At 42.5% G+C, this 19,023-nt stretch overlaps 2 protein-coding genes across 3 annotated transcripts; both read left to right on the top strand.

Moving 5' to 3' along the window:
• Window positions 1-591: 591 nt before the first annotated feature.
• On the top strand, window positions 592-10,438 carry LOC119651514 (acylphosphatase-2). Of its 2 annotated transcripts, none has more exons than XM_038055141.1 (4): window positions 592-935; window positions 1,328-1,399; window positions 9,521-9,647; window positions 10,181-10,438. In XM_038055141.1, the coding sequence occupies exons 2-4, from the start codon at window positions 1,336-1,338 to the stop codon at window positions 10,293-10,295; spliced, it is 306 nt and encodes a 101-aa protein (XP_037911069.1). In that variant the 5' UTR covers window positions 592-935; window positions 1,328-1,335; the 3' UTR covers window positions 10,296-10,438. The 2 variants fall into 2 exon arrangements, with proteins under 2 accessions (XP_037911069.1, XP_037911070.1); XM_038055142.1 differs by lacking the exon at window positions 592-935 and adding an exon at window positions 952-1,160.
• A 6,923-nt stretch (window positions 10,439-17,361) lies between these two features.
• LOC119651816 lies at window positions 17,362-18,568 on the top strand. Its single transcript, XM_038055606.1, has 2 exons — window positions 17,362-17,444; window positions 17,503-18,568. Exons 1-2 carry the CDS (start codon window positions 17,436-17,438, stop codon window positions 18,262-18,264), a joined length of 771 nt encoding a protein of 256 aa, XP_037911534.1. The 5' UTR covers window positions 17,362-17,435; the 3' UTR covers window positions 18,265-18,568.
• The last annotated feature ends 455 nt before the right edge of the window (window positions 18,569-19,023 follow it).

The raw sequence follows: 19,023 nt of genomic DNA, 5'->3' as shown, positions 1-19,023 counted from the left end.
GAAAAGGTCTCGTCAATGCCTGACCCAATCCTGGAAACTATCAGTACCAACTGTTTCCCAAATTAAACTGTTTTCGCAATTCTAGTCTTGAAGTCCTATGGGGAAATTTATTTAAAGAAATTTGGGGCAGATTTTCACATAGAGGTGAACGTTCTTAACTCTCTTTCTAAAAAAAATCTTCAAGTGGCACCTAGAAACTTACTAAGTTCAAATTGAATCTTTTCAAAAATATGGTCCATTCTTTGCTGTCTTCTTGACATATGAAGAAAGATACAACATAGATACATCTGAAAGTTTCCATGCACCCCCAGTGAGACGCCCTGAAGTCAACTTGAAAACCGCATCAACCTCGAGAATTTTCTAAAACGTCTGGTGTTAGTAATTTTACCATCAAATTACAAACACCCATACATATCTATGGGCCATGCCAAAATTTTTAAACAATAACAGACTCGGCCAATACAAATAAACCATCCAACAATCAAGAGCAGTATCTGCTCACATATGGGTTCCTTCAGATACAAAAGACTTTCGTCTCTGATGGATATCTAGCCATGCTAAAAACCCGCTGTAGATTCTATAGACAATCTATTGTTAAATTGCCAATACTCAGAGTCTCACGTCTGCCAGATAGCCAAGAGTGGTGGAACCAGCTGCACCGTTTCTAAATTCATCCCAATCGATCGATCTGATCGCCATCAATATAGTCCAACGGCTTTTCTAGAAGTGCAAGAAAGTGGACTCTTATTTTTATAAATCAGGCGAACTAGTCAGTGCAATTAAAGTATTCTGTCGCGAACTTTCTCTATATTTAAACTGCATTTCCAATTGACTTCCTTAATTCCTGATCTCGAAGTCATCACAGATATTGTCCCACATTGATTTAGTGCGTGACGACACCCAAGGGATATTGAGAGTCTTTGCAAAGTGAACCAGTAAGTGATCTATAGTTCTATCACGACAAGGACTGTGCAAATTTCAGTTATTGTTTAAATTAATATGAGAATAGTGGAGCTGAAATTTTAATCAATCTAAACTCTGAAGATAATAGAAAAAAAAAATTCTCAGTGACTTAAAATTTGAATTTACTAAAGGGTACTCTTTAATTAGGCACTTGTTACTTTTCAGCCCCTCTCCTTCCAGAAATATTTTCAAAAAATATGTCAGTATTTAGGATGAGAAAACTAAAAAAATATATAAATTAAAAAGTTTCTAATTTGACTTGAATTAATTAATTTATTTCATTTTTAATTTTTAATATTTTTTTAAGACAATTTACGAAAATATTATGAAAATTGTGAACTCAAAAAATGGTTCTTCATTTCAGAACCCAAAATGGGTATTCCTGATCTTCGATTGCTTGCTCAAGTTGAATTCGAAGTCTTCGGACATGTTCAAGGTAGGTCTTATTTTAGATAAACAAATAAGGAATCATCAGCTAATATCGATAAAACAGGCTGAAATTGTTCGGAAATGGACGCAACTGACCAGTAATTGAACTTGACTCCAATATGATTGTTTAGGGTAACAATGGTCCATGGCACTTTATTTATATAATTTTGCTTTATTTCCTTAAAAATGTAAACATCTAAACAGTACAAGATACAAATCTAACCCGTAACATTTAAGTATACCTATCTTTCTGAAAATCAACCAATCAGAAGAGACACAAACCACGATTGCCTCATTGTGTAAAGAATTACATAAGATGTTAACATACCCTCAAGAACTTTTTTTAGAAAAGAGTAAGACAGAGTTGCACAAATGAAAAAGAAAACTGGTTTCCGAAATGCGCCATTTTCAAAATAAAATCCTTTTTTTTTAGCAAAAAAAGCCGTCCGCTATTTTTCTGAAGTAAAATCTTGGAGCATGGGCTATGAAATCCGAAGATTTTTGTTAATGAATATTAGACATGACATTTAAAGAGATGCTTAATCTACAAGAAACCTTAACTACATATATAGTTAGTCTAAGTTTAAACCTAGTGAATTAATATAAACTATTGTGAGTGTAGTATCTGAAGAAAATCATGATCATCTTCATTGGTGCAACAACCGGTTTCCGGTCTAGGCCTGCCTTAATAAGGAACTCCAGACATCCCGGTTTTGCGCAGAGCTCCACCAATTCGATATCCCTAAAAACTGTCTGGCGTCCTGACCTACACCATCGCTCCATCTTAGGCAGGGTCTGCCTCGTCTTCTTTTTCTACCATAGATACTCCCAGTATCTTCAACTAAAGATTTTAATTATATTGAATAAAAGCATAATAGGGAATCAATACAATTTTCAATCGGGACCAGATTTTCTCACTACGATCCTGTTGACAACTCATAATCTAGGATGTGATTGACACCTTTCAAGAAAGTTGACCGTGTAGCTTCGTTACAAATAAAAACTTTACCGAGTAGCTTCGCTCCTCGCGTTGGTTTCATTAAGTAAAAACATATTCTCATACAATGAGTGAAGATCTGATTCCTTTAATATAGCGCTGTCAATTCGTTACGCGTTGGTATAGATCTAGATGGCCTAATCAACTCCTTCCAGCAAAAACAAGATTACGTTTTGTATTATAAGCTTATTCTAACGAATAATTAATAGAATTGGATGAAGAGGATTAAAGGCAGGTATGTACAGTAATGGCTTTTTGAAGCAGGGAATGCTAAAAAGGTTGAACTTTGTATAGTAGTTACACAAAAGGAGATAACTCAGTACGCTGGTGGAATACTTCAAGTGAAAATTCTGAGAAGCAGGTTCTTAAGGTTGGGTGCCATTTTTGGAGTCAGCTTTATTCCCCTCGAAACGCAATCGTTTGACACCGTAGGGAATTTAAAACAAGCTTCAACTTGGTAAACTCTACCGACAAGTCGACTAAATAAGAATTCTGACGGGCTTTTCAGCATGGCGTGCCCATCGTCCAAAGCATCATTGGATCATATCAAAGAGGCCTTATTCAAGAGAAATCAGTAACAAATCAGATATTTAGGTCAGACCAAAAAAACCGTAGAAGTACGTTACCTTTCATTTGGTCCAATCCGACATCAAATGAATGCGGACTTAGGGCTCAATTCGTAAACAAAGAACATATAGCCTTGCTGTGATAATCGGCGGAGAAACTTCTGGAATACAATGGAAAATTGTACCACCCTTTGACGAATTTTAAAGCCAGTAATGATAGTATGTTGTTCGAGCGCCCGCCTCTCAATTTCCTTGCCCCGGGTTAGAACCCCAACCGCCATAAATATTTGTGTTTGTTTTCACGCTTGCATTGCTACTGTAAGCTTATCACTTAAGTATTAAGTGTAGTGATGATGAAACTGAAGCACAGGCTCAATGAAAATAAAATTTTATCAAAAAATAACAACAACAACAAAGAAATTGCATGGATGCTCCATACACTACAAAGTTGTGAACAAGAGACATACAAGTGACAACATAACCAGAGTAAAACACGGACAGGAGAGAATTCAACATCCCAACAAAGTTGATTAATCTGGGCAGGTTGACCATAACCAATGTATGAGGTGCCAGGTCACCGCCGGCAATATTCAACAACGGCGTATTTGACCTCGCTGCAGCACGTGACATTTTGGACAATAATCTGTCACTCTGATAATACCTCTCCTGAATAAAGCTCACCTCTTTCCCTGTTCAGTCAATCGAAACCTATCTCGAAAGTTGAGTAGGTGCAGGAAGATTCAGAGAGGAAGCCAAGCTGTTCTCTGTCAAGGAATCTTAAGAGATGCTCCTTGATACGTCCCAGCATTATTTTGGCTATTATATTACATTACATTGGTTGGTTGAAACCGAACGAAGCGGTGGAGGCTACAGAAATCCACAAATCCTTCCCTATTATCGCTTCCTTCGCCAAGGCCACCACATCATCATCATCATCAACGGCGCAACAACCGGTATCCGGTCTAGGCCTGCCTTAATTAGGAACTCCAGATATCGTCTTCTTTTTCTACCATAGATATTGCCCTTATAGATTTTCCGGGCTGGATCATCCTCATCCATACGAATTAAGTGACCCGCCCACCGTAACTTATTGAGCCGGATTTTATCCACCACCTGACGGTAATGGTATCGCTCATAGATTTCGTCGTTATGTGGGCTACGCAATCGTCCATCCTCATGTAGGGGGTCAAAAATTCTTCGGAGGATTCTTCTCTCGAACGCGGCCAAGAGTTCGTAATTCGAGGAATACATGAGGACTGACAAGATCATAGTCTTGTACAGTGAGAGATTTTACCCTATGGTGAGACGTTTCGAGCGGAACAGTTTTTGTAAGCAGAAATAGGCTTTGTTGGCTGACAACAAACGTGCGCGGATTTCATCATCGTAGCTCTTGTCGGTTGTGATTTTCAACCCTAGATATGTAGAAGAAATTATCAATGATCTCAAAGTTGTAGTCTCCTATCTTTATTCTTCCCGTTTGAATAGTGCGGTTTGATGTTGTTGGTTGGTTGAATTTCGATGCTGACGTTGCCACCTTTTTTGTCTTGCCTTCATTGATGTGCAGCCTAAGATCTCGCGCCGCCTGCTCAATCTGGATGGAGGCAGTGTGTACGTCTCAGGTTGTTCTTCCCATGATGTCGATATCGTTAACATAGGCCAGTAGTTGGGTGGACTTAAAGAGGATCGTACCTCTTGCATTTACCTCAGCATCACGGATCACTTTCACCAGGGCTAGGTTAAAGAGGACGCACGATAGGGCATCCCCTTGTCGTAGACCGTTGTTGATGTTGAATGGTCTCGAGAATGATCCTGCTGCTTTTATCTAACCTCGCACATTGGTCAGGGTCAGTCTAGTCAGTCTTATTAATTTCGTTGGGATACTGAATTCTCTCATGGCTGTGTAGAGTTTTATCCTGACTATGCTATCATAGGCGGCTTTAAAGCAGATGAACAGATGGTGCAACTGGTGTCCATATTCCAACATTTTCTCCATCGCTTACTGCAGAGAGAAAATCTGATGTGTCGCTGATTTGCCTGGAGTGAAGCCTCTTTGGTATGGGTCAATGATGTTCTGGGTGTATTGGGCTATATGGCCTAGCAAGATAGTGGAGAATATCTTATAAATGGTACTCAGAAACGTGGTACTTCTATAATTGCCGCACTGCGTGATATCTACCTTTTTATGTATGGGACAGATAATGCCCCGTTCCCAGTCATCAGGCATTGATTCGCTCGCCCACACCTTGAGCGTAAGCCTCCATATTTAACCAATTCGGCTGTAATTCCATCGGATCCTAGCGACTTATAATTTTTAAGCCGATGAATTGCACGGTCTGTTTCTTCTATGCTTGGTGGTGGCATTATTTGCCCGTCGTCTTCAGTTGGCGGAACCTCTAACTCGACAATATTCTGGATGTTCAGTAGTTCATCAAAGTACTCAACCCATCGCTCCAATATGCCCATTCTGTCGGAAATCAGATTTCCCTCTTTGTCTCGGCAGGATGAGCATCGAGGTGTATAAGGCTTCATCCTGCTGCCTTGTTGGTAAAACTTGCGCGTCTGGTGCAGTTGCTCTCTGTACTTTTCGAGTTCATAGACGTGTTGGTTCTCCCAGGCTTCCTTTTTCCGTCTGTGAAGTCATTTCTCCGCTCGCCGGAGTTCGTGATAAGTCTCCGCGCGTGGCCGTGACCTTTGAGAATGCAACATTACTCCGTATGCGGCATTCTTCCGTTCCGTTGCTAGCTTATATTCGAACCAGCCGTTCCGACTCTTTTTGCGGGTGGGGCCAAGTATGATTATGGCCATATTTATGATAACGTTATTCAGGTGATTGTGAAGTTCGTTTGTTGATGCTTCATCTCCATCTCGAAAGCTTGATCGGCAAAAAGCAGGCTGATTTTCGCTCCGGCTCCTCCTGCATTGATCTCATCAACACTCTACGAATCATTTTGTGACGGTGCGCGGAGTATAGATCTTCGTTTCTCCTGCTATTCATTGATTTTGAGAAAACTTTCGACAGCGTAAACAGAGAGTGTATTTGGAGTGCTCTACGCAGAAGAAGCATTCTGGAGAAAGTAATAGTTGTTATCAGAGCGGAGTATGCCAGGGTTGCATCTTAACACCGATATTATTTCTTCTGGTTATCGGTGACGTTTTTCATGCTACTTTGTCGGGAGGATGTGGAAGAGTTCAATGGACTATGAACTTTTTTTGAAAATACCTGGACTACACTGATGATATTTCTTTGCTTTCACACCGGGCCATGGGCCTAAGTCAAATGGCTTTGAATTTGGAAAGAGAGGCAAATAGAATTAGACTGAAGATAAACACTAACAAACTAAGGCCTCAGGGAACTGGAGTATGGGCTTTTCCCCGAAGGTATACCCGTTTCTGACTATTGCGACCCGCTCCCTTGTACACGATGCGCTTGTGAAAAACTAAATTGGCGAACAAAAACAAAACAAACGAGGAGATAGTGGAAATGGAGGGTGAGCTTAGCAAGGGCTAAAATACCTGATGCTACATCGGGGTAGGCAGACAGAGAGGAGGACTTACAAAGTAATGCGGCTCCTGCAACGGAGAAGGGAACACAGACAGTACCACGCAGTGCAATAATTGCGGAAAGAGGCACAGTGGAAACTGCCGAAACTAACCAAATGGTTTCGAATATAAGCCGAGTGGGAGGGCGTCTGGATTGTCTGGATCGGTCTTCAGGGATAACGTTTTTCAGTCTCTATCTTACGTCGAATGAGACGATGACCGACTTTCGACGTAGGTTTGATACTTTAGAAGACACTATCTTAGGCACAGATGGGCGGATGCTGGTCGGTGGAACATGCCTCACACAGACTCCAGAGGGAAACGAATTCTAAACACCGGATCCACCCCAACGGCCTGCGAAGCCTCCATGCCCAGAAGGGAATCGAGTCGTGGCAAACCATCTATGTATTTGTGCACGGTGGAAATTGCAGAGCTCTGGAAAGAGTATCACAGGCTCTATCGCTTAGCACAACGTCTAAGCGACCGGGAGGAGGCATGTACCATAATGACGGGGTACAAATCAGCCAAAAGGAGACTCCGCAGTGCAATACACAAGAACAAAGCTAGCTGCTGGGAGGTTCTGGTCGACGAGGCGAATAGGGACCCGTGAGGACTAGGTTGGAAACTAGTAACCCGAAAAAGGGCGGCTCTATGGAAACCTTGTTCATTTAAAGCCGAGCAGATGCACCGCATTGTACGGGCACTATTCCCTGCGCACCCCATATGGGATGACGACGTCGGCGCGGATAGTGTGGAGGACTGTCCACTTTTCTCTATAAAAGAGTTGGAACAGGAAGAGTTGAAAAGCAGGTATTCCAGCAGAGGTAGACACACTGATATTCCAAAACCGGCCAGACCTACTACTCGGCGCATTCACCACTTGCTTGAAAGAGGGCATTTTCCGGCTCGTTGAAAGGTGGGGAGGCTAACGTTGATCAGCAAAGGGACGACCCCGAGTTACCATCTTCATACTACCCACTATGTATGCTAGACACTACAAGAAAAATGCTCAAAAATCTCATCAGCATTAGACTCGCTGAAGCGATACGCGCTGTCGTAGGTTTATCTCCACGGCAGTTCGGTTTTAGAGCAGATGTGCTCCTCGTAACGCTTGCCGTCAGAAACGCCTTTAATTCCGTAAGATGGAAAGACATTCTAAGCACACTAGACAATATTTTTCACTTGTTGAACTATCTTTTACGGATATTGAGGGACTATCTTAGGAACCGCTTCCTGCTCTATGAAAGGCTGGAGGTCATGTTAGGGGCAACACAGAGAACCATCCTAGGACCGGACCTCTAGAACGCTACCTATGATAGTCTGCTTAAACTCAACAAGCCAGAAGAGTCGCGCTTGGTCGGTTACGCAGATGATGTCGCGACGCTTGTTGCTGGACGCACTATCGAACAGGCGCAAAGCAAACTCGACATATTGATGGTGATGGGTAAGTGGATGGATGACTACTCATGGTTTCAACCTTGCACTGAAAAAAACCGAAATAGTAATGTGACTAGAAAAAGAATTCCGACCCTGCGTCCTATATCGTCCGTCGAGTCGATAATCGAGTCAAAATCTGCTGTAAAGTACCTTGGGCTGATTATTGACTCAAAGATGAGCTTTTTGAGCAAATCAAGGCAACAGCGAACAAGGCTACAGCTAGAGTTTCGGCGTTAAGTAGGCTAATGGCAAATATTGGAGGTCCTGATGAGTTCAACGCAGTCTGTCCTGTTCTACGGCGCAGAAGTATGGACTGACGCTCTTGGCAAGGAGGGATTTCGTAAGCGTCTCGCGCAAGTACAGAGACGGGGAGCTTTGCAGGGGGCGTTTGCGTACCAAACGGCCTCTGAACCGGCCATGATGGTGATCGCGAGAGTGATCCCCGTTGTTCTTCTTGCTAAGGAGCGTAAAGCTATATACAAGGGAGAAAAGCCAAGGGAGGTGGTTGCTCGTGAAGAAAAGAAAATGAAACTAGAGGCAGATGGACTGTGCGGCTCATCGGCAACTTAGGTGGGTGGCTGAATCGGAAGCATGGTGAGACTGACTATTTCCTTACACAGTTCTTAAGTGGACATGAAATTTTTCAGTCTTACACACACAACATTGGAATGGCACGATCTGCGGATTGTGTGTTTTGCAATAGAGTTGTGGACAACGCCCATCACATTTTCTTTCTTGTGGAAAGTAGGATGGGATTCGTCAGCAGCTCCTTTTACACACAGCGGATTTCTCTCCAGATAACATTGTCGAGGAGATGCTGAGGAGTACTGACAGTTGAAGACGTGTTGCCCATTACTTTTGGGTCCTTCTTGCTGTTAAGAAGATCCAGAAGGCAGGGGGTTCCTTGAACTGAGATTTCCCTTCCTCCTCTCCCCTTTTGTTGGTGAAAGGAATTCCCTGATTTGAAGGCTCCGCAAGGCGGGAGAGTTCGGGTAATGTGACAAACGATTCCAGACTAGCGCTCTGACGATGGGGAGGTATATAGTTGGTAGTCCGACGACGTACCGAACCAAGAGTCCAATACTCTGTGCGTAAATGCATTCACCTACCCTATCGCAAAAAAAGGACGGGGTTCCCTGTAAGATACTCAAGAATCTAGAATTGATAAGACGTGATAAGAAGCATCTTTGAACTCACCGGAGTTGCAATAAGCGTTTTTCCCTCGAGGCCCAGTTCTTGTATTTGTCACCCTCAACAAATCTACTACATCGATAATCTCCACTAATCTATAACTGTTCAAATACCATCATTACATTGCTGCCTTTACTCCTATATCATCGCTGTAAATCCTTGTCACTTCAAGCCCATAAATTTCACAACAAAAATGATGAGTCAATTCCAAGTAATGAGAGCTCCTTCATGATAATATTCAATTTATCCCAATACGATAGGAAAGGCGAGTCCTTTTAGTGTGATTAATTCTCATGTCTTGTTACGCCTACATCATTGCACTCCCATCTATTTTCTTGATATATTGCTACCTCTGGTTAGTGGAAGTAATGACGTGATCCTGATGAATTTATTGCAGGTTGTGGCTTCACCAAATGCTGTCGCGACCTTTGTGCCAAATCAGATATTCGCGGTTGGGTGAAAAACTCAAAACGTGGAACAATCGTGGGAAAGATGCAAGGACCAAAAGTTGAAGTTGATAAAATGTAAGTAATCATGTTGCGGTAATTTATGTAATTTATATGCCCATAATCGAGCTCCTCATGTATTACAAAACTCCCTCAATAAACGGGGGGACTGAATACTAGAAAATTGTCGTTATCTGAATTGAATATCTTAACAAGTTATCTTCTGTATTTGAATGCAGCAAATAAATTGCAACCATACAAACATGTAATCTGTATTGTACTACACGTAATAACAGATTATTTAAGATTTTTAAATAGAGTCAAGCATTCAAAACACGAAGAGAATTCATTGCCAATTAATTCGCGTATCGATGTCTATTTGTTTATGCGTTTAGATGTAAGCTTGTTATAAATTTCATTGAACTATCTTTTCGGGATGCACAGCCATGACTTTTCGCAAAAATTTGAGATGAAGTCGTTGCAATTTTCACTTAAGCATTCTAGACAAAAAACCTTTATTTATATATAACTATATTGAATAGATATACATACAAACACTTATGATACTCATTTGAAAATCACTTTGAGATAAATATCTCTGTTATTCGCAGGATCGAATGGCTATCAACCGTTGGCTCGCCCGGATGCCAAATCGAAAGATGCGAACTATCAAACTGGAAGACTCTCGCGAGATTGGACTACAAGGACTTCTCAATAAGATTTTAAGGAATTGTGCTGTTTGCAAGAATCTGTTATTTATATATTTTCCAAGAAATCTGTGTCCGTAAATGTATATTTATTCGTTGTGTCCTTTTGTAAAATAATTTTATGATACGTAAAAAATAAAAACAAATATGATATTTTATTTAGATCTAATTTCTTTAAACTAAAGGGAGGAAAAAGGAGAGCATATGCTACGAAAGTGACTATAAAATAACGAGACTATTGCAGTAAAGCACTTTAATTTCTAATATACATATACATCCCTCTTCTACCGTTATAACGCTCAATGCAAATTTTGAATTATTTGAAAAGGCCCTGAAAGTCTTTTTCCATGAGCCTCCCTTATTATTTCTTTTATTTGTAACTCGATTCAATTAAACAATCACCATTCTATATATCTATATTTTAAATCTTTAAAAATTGTGCGGATCCGCTCCACCCCAGCTGAAACCAAAAGGTTTTCACGAGGAACCAGACGCATGGCTGGCAATGAACATTCCACGCACCCCTCTTCCTAGCTACTTTTTCTACCGGGAAGAAAGGTTTTAGCCGGGCAGGGAGACCCTCTTGAGTGTGCCTACGGCGTCGAGGTTAAAATGAAGTGAGCTTCGATCGAGGAGCTCGTAGGGACCCTCGTAAGGTGGTTGCGGCGGTCTCCGGGAGGCGTTCGTCCTAATTACGTACGCGCAAAAGTTGAGATCCCCGGGCACGTTTTTTGCGTGCCTGGCGAATGGTAGCGATTTTACCTTCCGCACTGCGTCCTTGAGCAGATGCAGCAATCCGAAGATGTTAAGGCTCCACATAATGTCGAGTACAGGCTCGTTGCTCCCCCTCGGACACCACCTTGTGGTGGGGGAGCTTGTGGTAGTTTACTACTACACTAAGAGTGTCCAAAAACAGATGAACTTGGAAACAAAGAATTATAACTCTCCAAGCGGTAAGAAGTCAGAGACTTCAAATCCACCCGCGACTCTGAGAAATCAGGTAGTGGCCGAGGCACGGATTTTGGAGGCCTCACCTAATTCATGTTCCCCCACGGAAAAATCTGTGGAAGACAGGCTCTTCACTTCAGTAGAGAACCTACACCCGGTGTCTACAGCGTGGTCAGCCAAAAAGGATAGTACAGCAACTCCCTTAATGAGGGGAACTGGAAATCCGACTACGGCCAGCCGGTCAGTGACACTGTTACTTAATAATAATAATCGTTGACACAACAATCCATATTGGATCATGGCCTTGAAGTGTGTTAGAGCACTTCATTCAAGACCACAACTGTACACTACAGTACACTGTAGGAGGCAATATGGTCAGCATTGCGCTCGCCCGAGATTATTACCCTGATTTGACTCAGGTACTCATTCACAGCTGAGTCGAATGGTATCCGACATCAAATCACGATACAAATATCACTGCCACCAGTGAGAATTGAACCGCGACCTTCCGTACGACAGCCTTGTGCTCTAACCACTCAGCTACCCGGACACACACTGTTACCTAACTCTTCTAAAATACGGGGGATGAAGGCTCGGCAGAAGGAAACTTAAGCCGCAAAGGAGAAAGGACTACAGACTTGCCTGTCAGAACCTTCTCCTCCGCCTGTACCCAGAAAAACGGAAGAAAGGAAAGCTGGTAATGTAGACGGAACTGGTCTCATGCCGGTATGTGAAAATAGATCCATCCAGCCCGGACTCTGTGAGCCTGGGGGGGCTTCTAGCCGACGACAACGGAAGGCACTGCGAAAGAAGGCAAAGCGAAAAATGAGGACATGGACGTTGCTATACCACCAAGTATATATCCAGAGAGAGCGGTAATTTCGGTGGAAGATGAGGACAAGCTGGTAACCCCGGTAAGATCCACACTGAACGCAGCAGACTTTTCAGTTAGCGACGGTTTTCATATTATACTGCACTTATGGCTACAAACATAAGAATTAGTCAAATCAACCTGCAGCATGCCAAAGCTTCTTCCTATCTACTGGCGGTAAAGCAGGCAAAGTTGCAGGACTGTCCTTATATATTTCTGGTTCAGGAGCCATGGGTTTGTTTTAACAGAATCAAGGGGACCAGGATCTTCTTCAATGAAAGATCCTCGAGGCCGAGGGCCTGCGTTTTGATGTCAAAATTTTTAGAGGCAACCATGCTGAGATAACTCTGTTCCCAGGACCTTGTTACGGTCAACTTACAATACCAAGTTAATGGTAAGAGAAGAAACGTTATAGTTGCCTCTGCCTACTTACCCTATGATTCTTTGTGCCCTCCGCCGACGCAAGAACTAAGGAATCTGGTAGTGTATGCAGAATCAAGTGGCCTTGAACTTTTAATAGGTTGTGATGCAAACGCTCAGCATATTTGTTGGGGCAATAGCAAATGCAATCCTAGAGGAGAGAAGCTGTTTGATTTTTTCACTTCAGCTGGTCTAATGACCGCGCCTACATTCATGGGGCCAAAAATAAGTGAAATAATTGACCTAATAATCTGGACTTCAAAGCTGTTAGAATTAATTAGAAACTAGCGAGTACTAGATGAAGCCTCACTCTCAGATCACCGTTGCTTAGAATTTAGTCTCACTATTACTGGCGAACAGCCTGTAATACGAAGACGGAATCCTAGAAAAACGGACTGGACAAAGTTCAATGAACTTCTTGGCGACAAAGTTGAGCTCACTAGGCGACTAAGGACTCCTTTGGCGATAGAAGATCAATTGAAAACTCTGAATCGCACACTTTTAGAGTGATTTAAAGAGGCTTGTCCTATTTCCCGAGGCCAAAGTGGTAAAACGGTTCCATGAAGGAACCAAGAACTGCAGAGACTCAGGAAATCAACCAGACGACTTCTAAATCGTGCTTGCAAAAGCAATAAAGATGAAGACTAGCTAAACTTCCGGAACTCACAGCGTGAATATAAAAGGCTCATAAAACATTCGAAACGAGACTCTTTTAGAGCATAACGTGAAGAACTGGAAAGTGAAAGGGAGACTTCCAGGTTGTGCAGAGTCCTTAATAAGGATGAGTCGGCCAAGTTGGATTCTCTTAGAAAACCGGATGATACTTTCATGAACTCCAGAGTTAAGTCTATACAAACCCTCTTGGAAGTACACCACCGGGAGAACAGTTCTCAGAAATGGGAAGAAGAGAATTGGCAGTTTCTGCAAACCCTTCAACACAAAGGTGTTGCAAGGGGAATTGGGACACCGCGAGAGTGGTTGTTACCAATGAAAAAGCGAGAACTGCCATACTGTCGTTTGAACACTTCAAAGCACCTGGTATGGATGGCATCTACATAGCGATGCTAAAGGAAGGGATAGAGCACTTATAGTAGCTTCTAAGAAATATTTTTTGAGGGTAGAAGGTAGAGGGCAGAAGGTGAAGATAGGTATACCAAAGCCTGGGAAAGATGACTATTCTAATCCAAAGAACTTCAGGCAAACAAGCCTAACATCATTTTCGCTGAAATGTCATGGAAATGTCATATTCGCAAGAAGTCGCTAAAGTCGCACCCCCTAAATGAAAACCAACGTACTTACCAACGTGGAAAGTCCTGTGAGTCTGCTCTTCATTCTTTGGTTTCAAAGGCAGAGGATGCAACTTTGAAGGGTGAGTACGCAATGGGGGTGTTCATAGACATTGAAGGGTTTTTTGACTGTGCGCCCTTCCAAAAGCTCTGTGATGCCGCCAGAGAGCATGATGTTGACGAAACTCTAATAAAGTGGGTCTACGCTATGCTAACGAAAAGATTGTTGTGTGCTGAAGTGGGTGTTGTTCGCTCTTTAACAACGGAAGCGACGAAAGGTTGCCTCAAGGAGGTGTGCTATCGCCACTTCTGTGGAGTATGCTGATCAACTCAACTATGCGAACTGCAAAATCTGCCAATACACGTTCAAGCTTATGCGGATGACATGGCTGTACTGGCTGTTGGTCGAGATCTCGGAATGGTGTGTAGAAATACACAACGTGCCGTTGATTTGATTGACAGTTGGTGTCTCAGGCATGGACTTTCAGTAAATCCACATAAAACAACAATGGTATTATTTACAAAAAGGAGGAAATTGAATGCTCTTTGCCTTCCAGAGATGAGGGGTGTAACCCTTCACCTTTCCGAAGAGTTTTCTCTGTAAACCAGCCACACTGCATAGCACTGTGTGTCTGGGTATCACCGGTGCCATGATTTGTAGCCCTTGGATTTATTTATTCAGAGCATTGCAATGAGAGCGGCTCATAGACTAATTCCATTAGATCTACAAGAAAACAATCGACGAGGGGGGGCACAAAGCATTGGAAGAACCATTGGGAGAACTGAATATAGTTTTCGCATTGCCTTCCAGTTCTCAGATGCCCATACATCTGTTTGGTTGAAGATATGATGTTATCTTGAAACGGAGAGAAAACTGGGACGAACCAGAAGAATGCGTGTCAAGATATACTGACGTCTTCTATACCGATGGTTCAAAGACAGAAAATGGTTCTAGAGCAGGAGTCTACCTCTCGAATGAAAACGAGAAGTGGGGTTTTCCTTTGGGATAATGCACAACGGTCTTTCAGGCTGAAGTGTATGTGATCCTAAAGGATGCAACCTAGCGATAGTCAAGATGCATTGAGGGCGTTGAGTAGTACTTTGATCACTTCAAAAATCATTCAGGAATGTAGAAACCGGCAGCAATTGGGGTGTCGGTAGCATTGGCTGATGCTGCTATCAAAAACTGGGAACAAACTTCCCATAATGACAGGTGGCGAAGCCTTAATACTGCTAGACAGACCAAACTCTTCCCGTCAAAACCAAACAAACATACTGCAAAGTTTATCCTGTCGAAAAGCAGGAAGCCTTGCAGAAGTATTGTGGGCATTCTGACTGGCCATAATTCACTAGCTGGGCCTATATTCAGAATAGGAATTACCCAAGATGATACGTGTCCATCCTGTAATGAGGAAGCGGAATCCACGGAACATTTTCTATGTGAATGCCCGGACGCATCAGACATTAGATTTTTTGTGCTGATGTGCTCCAACCCTGCGATACATAAACGAATCTGAGATATTCCGTTAGACGGGGGAATCGAGTACAATGGACCCCTAAGATCTGAGTGCTCAGAGGGTTTGCCGCTCCCCCACCTCAAACACACACACACGCTATTGCTACTTTCGCCCTGTTTAGTTGATGATGATCGGAATTCCGTCTCTCCCTAAGCTTTGCATGGGTTATCAGGTACTCGGCTTTCCTTCACCCTCAAAGGTTAACACGATGCTACTCTTGCTCTCTTACGTTGTTTGATTTTGGGGGGACTGGTCCCCATGTGATCCCACGCTTGCAGTGATCACCATGTAGAAGCAAGGTTAGTTACTTTGGTGGTCGCCCGCTACTTCAGGGTTTTTGTTCGGAACGACGCTTACTCTGGTTGCTATCGAGCCTCTGTATGGGTCGCATAGTATTTTGGATTGCAACTTTTTCTAATTACCGCTTGTGCACTTTCCCGAGACAATGTGATCTTCAAGTAAATATCCTCTACTGAACCCCTCCCCTCTTTGCCAAGGAAGATGATCGCAGAAGAAAAAACGAGTACGATGGGAAGACCACTTTCAAATATTGGCCTTGCAAACAACCTATAAACAAGTCGGGAAACCGGAAGCTGGGCGCTTCAGGTTTGAAAGGTTTTGTTTGCTTCTTTTGTGAGTATATTTAAGTGTAGAACTATTTCATTTGTACGTAGCCCGTTATGTATTTGCATTTAGCATGTCTGACTACCCACTTCAATGTGATATTGATATTTAGTTGCAGTAAATTTACAGGGGAGAGTCAACTTTGAACTACTGTAACTTTGCTAGTAATAGTATGATTTTGATCAAACTTGGAGATAATATGCTTCATATTATATTTTATACTATTACCAACTTTTATAACTCTGGGATAAACTTAAGGGGGGGTTTTATTCAATTTCCCCAAACATATGGTAATATACTATTATTAACTTAATTTGAATAGACTGATGAATAGAGTGATAGATACGGAGAATATTTTAAGGCCTCGGCACCATATAGAGGCAGCATCATGAATTTTTTCCGATTTTTCGGTTCAGTAGTTTCTGAGAATGGGTCCATTAAAGAAATCATCACTTTTCACCCCTCCCACTCCAAACCATTCTAACAACTCTCAAAACAAAGACCGGCTTCGAAAAGTATTAATCGAGACCTTTCATTTGATACCCCACATTCGGTAAAAAAAAGTTTTACACCCCCCTTTTACAAGTATGAAGTAAATTCAACCTAGAAGGATATCACTCACTGCATGTTCGGGGGTCCACAGTTCGTGTCAATCGGTAGCCGTTTCAGAGAAAAGTGCTTGTGGCAGACAGACAGACGGACAGACAGACAGACATTGAACTGATTTTAATAAGGTTTTGTTTTGCTTTGCAAACAAAACCTTATCAGCAAATTATTATCTCGAATATTCAGAACAAGGGCAGATAATTCGGTTACACGGTTCTGGTCTCTGATAATATCCGGTTCGTAGGTCAGGATCTGGAAAAATGTGACGATTAATATCAAGAAAATCAACATTTTCTCATTTCTCCCACAGCCTATTTACCATGAGCTGCAGAGAGAGGGGGATGGAAATAAGGGGATTCCCCTGGGGCCGCACTTTCTAAGGGTCCAGAATATAAATTTCAATGAGAAAAGGGGTAATAAAGAGCACGCATAATTTATGTATTCCCCAGCTCCGTATAATTTTCGCTCTGCGGGTCTGAGGGTTTCAGCATAATTTCCATCCCAACCTCAATTTTATTCAACATGATTTGGGCTTATATTCCTTTCCTATATAACGTCAACAGAACAGTAGATCAAAATGTACTTCGACATTCATCATTTATTCCAACAGAGCTTTTCAGTAAAAATTTAAAGAAATTTCCCTGAACCAACGCAGTAAAAGTTTTTCAAAATAACGTCTTTTGATATATGCATCCAGTATTTTCCTTATTAGAATCGATACCAGAAAAATCGCTTGTAAACCTAGCAACATCCCTTAGAAGCTAATAAGAATCTTCTCAACATGTTGCTAATGGTCGCCATCTAGCTGATGATCCACTCCGAGGAAGAAGAAGAAGACTGTGACAATAAATAGAACAAATAGAATAAGGAAGGGGAGGGCCGCAAAAATGGACAGGGTTCGTTGCCACAGTCCTTTTTCTAATTGCAATACTCACCAAATCGAAACCATTGCAGCCACGGAAAACACGACGCTCATTCACGCTGGCAGAGAAACTACTTGTAATTCAGCATTATGAAACGCAGAACCGAAGCTGTCGCGAGATCGCCGAGATGTTTGGGTGCAGCTTCCAGACCATTCAGAACATCATCCGCCACAAGGACGAGCATCTGGAGGACTGGGCGAACAACACAGACCCGCGACGGGTCAGATACCGGCCGAACAGCAGACTCCGACTCCTGCAGTTTGTCACCTTCGAGTGGGTTCGACGGTGTCGTTACTACCCAATGCGGATCACAGACCAACTTATCCGACAGGCAGGTGAGCGTGCCGCGTACTTTCTAGGTATTTCAGAGCCCCGCAAGCTGACCGGTTCGGGATGGGTGCAGCGGTTCAAGGACAAGTTCAAACTCACCAATCAGGACCTCATGAACACCGACCGAGTCGAAGCACTGACGGCCTCCAGTGAAGATAAACAGTCGCTGGACGTTGAGAGCATCGTGGCTGTGATGAAGGACAGCTACGGGAATGTAGTCGCCCACGGCCGGGATGTAATGAGGTCACAAAGTCAGTATATCGTCCCGCCGAAGCGAAGAAAACTCAGCGAACCCGAGTCGCAGACCTACTCCTCGCCCTCTTCAGTTTCTTTGGACAACACCGAGGACCAGGACATAGAGACTATTGACCTAACCGAGAGCCTGCACTCTGACGATAGTGACAATGAGGAGGGCGAGGATATACTCATGCGAATCAATTACGAGAGCTACAGACAGTGCTAGGCGAGCGGAGAGGTGCCAATGATCCTCCTGCAGCATTTTTAGGATTTATCACAGCAACACCCTTAACAAGTATTTTGTCCCCATTTTGTAAGATCTAAGTTTAGTATCCTCATATCGAACTTGTGTGTATTTATTAGGTAGTTTTTAAAATGGTCGGAAGTGAGAAACATTTGTTACCTTTGTAGCCTTTAAGACTCTCCTTTTATACTGACTTCACGGGATTCGGGATGTGAGGAAAACGCTCGGTTGGATATTCATGTTGATTTGGAACTAGAGAGAGTGAAAGTTGTTTTTAAAAAACTAGAATCACAGACGGGATTGTAGAAGTAATCTTAGCTTCGGAAATCAAATGATTCACAAGGAAACAAAGCCGTCGAAATGTAATAACAATATAATTCCTGTTCCAACCTGTCCAGTTACTTATGAGGGTGTACGGAATCATGTGGATGCATCACATGTTTGCTTTCTCTTACGAGACCCTTCGTAAATTTAACCGACCCAAGATTGTAGTTTCTACGTTGTAAATCCCAAAAACTTTGTTGAAGATCCGAAGCCCACGGTGTCCATACAGCCACAAGGAGTATAGATTAATCAATTTGCCCTACAAGCATGCATGGAAGTCTTAAAAAGACATGTCCACTCCAAGTTTAGCTGCGCTAGTGTCGAAGGTACAACGGGCACGCGTAGGATTTGCACCCACTTAAAACTACCTGCAGTCTCTACAGCCGAACCCGCAGAATCAACATTTAGGTATTAACA

The sequence above is a fragment of the Hermetia illucens genome, chromosome 3 (assembly GCF_905115235.1).
Source record: "Hermetia illucens chromosome 3, iHerIll2.2.curated.20191125, whole genome shotgun sequence".
NCBI classification, from domain to species: domain Eukaryota; kingdom Metazoa; phylum Arthropoda; class Insecta; order Diptera; family Stratiomyidae; genus Hermetia; species Hermetia illucens.
This window is presented reverse-complemented; position numbering and strand designations above follow the sequence as displayed.

Coding starts and splice junctions, on each gene's coding strand:
- LOC119651514 (XM_038055141.1), top strand. CDS start 1,336: ATGGGTATTCCTGATCTTCGATTGCTTGCTCAAGTTGAATTCGAAGTC. Junction 1,400..9,520: donor AGTCTTCGGACATGTTCAAG/GTAGGTCTTATT, acceptor AATTTATTGCAG/GTTGTGGCTTCACCAAATGC. Junction 9,648..10,180: donor AAAGTTGAAGTTGATAAAAT/GTAAGTAATCAT, acceptor TGTTATTCGCAG/GATCGAATGGCTATCAACCG.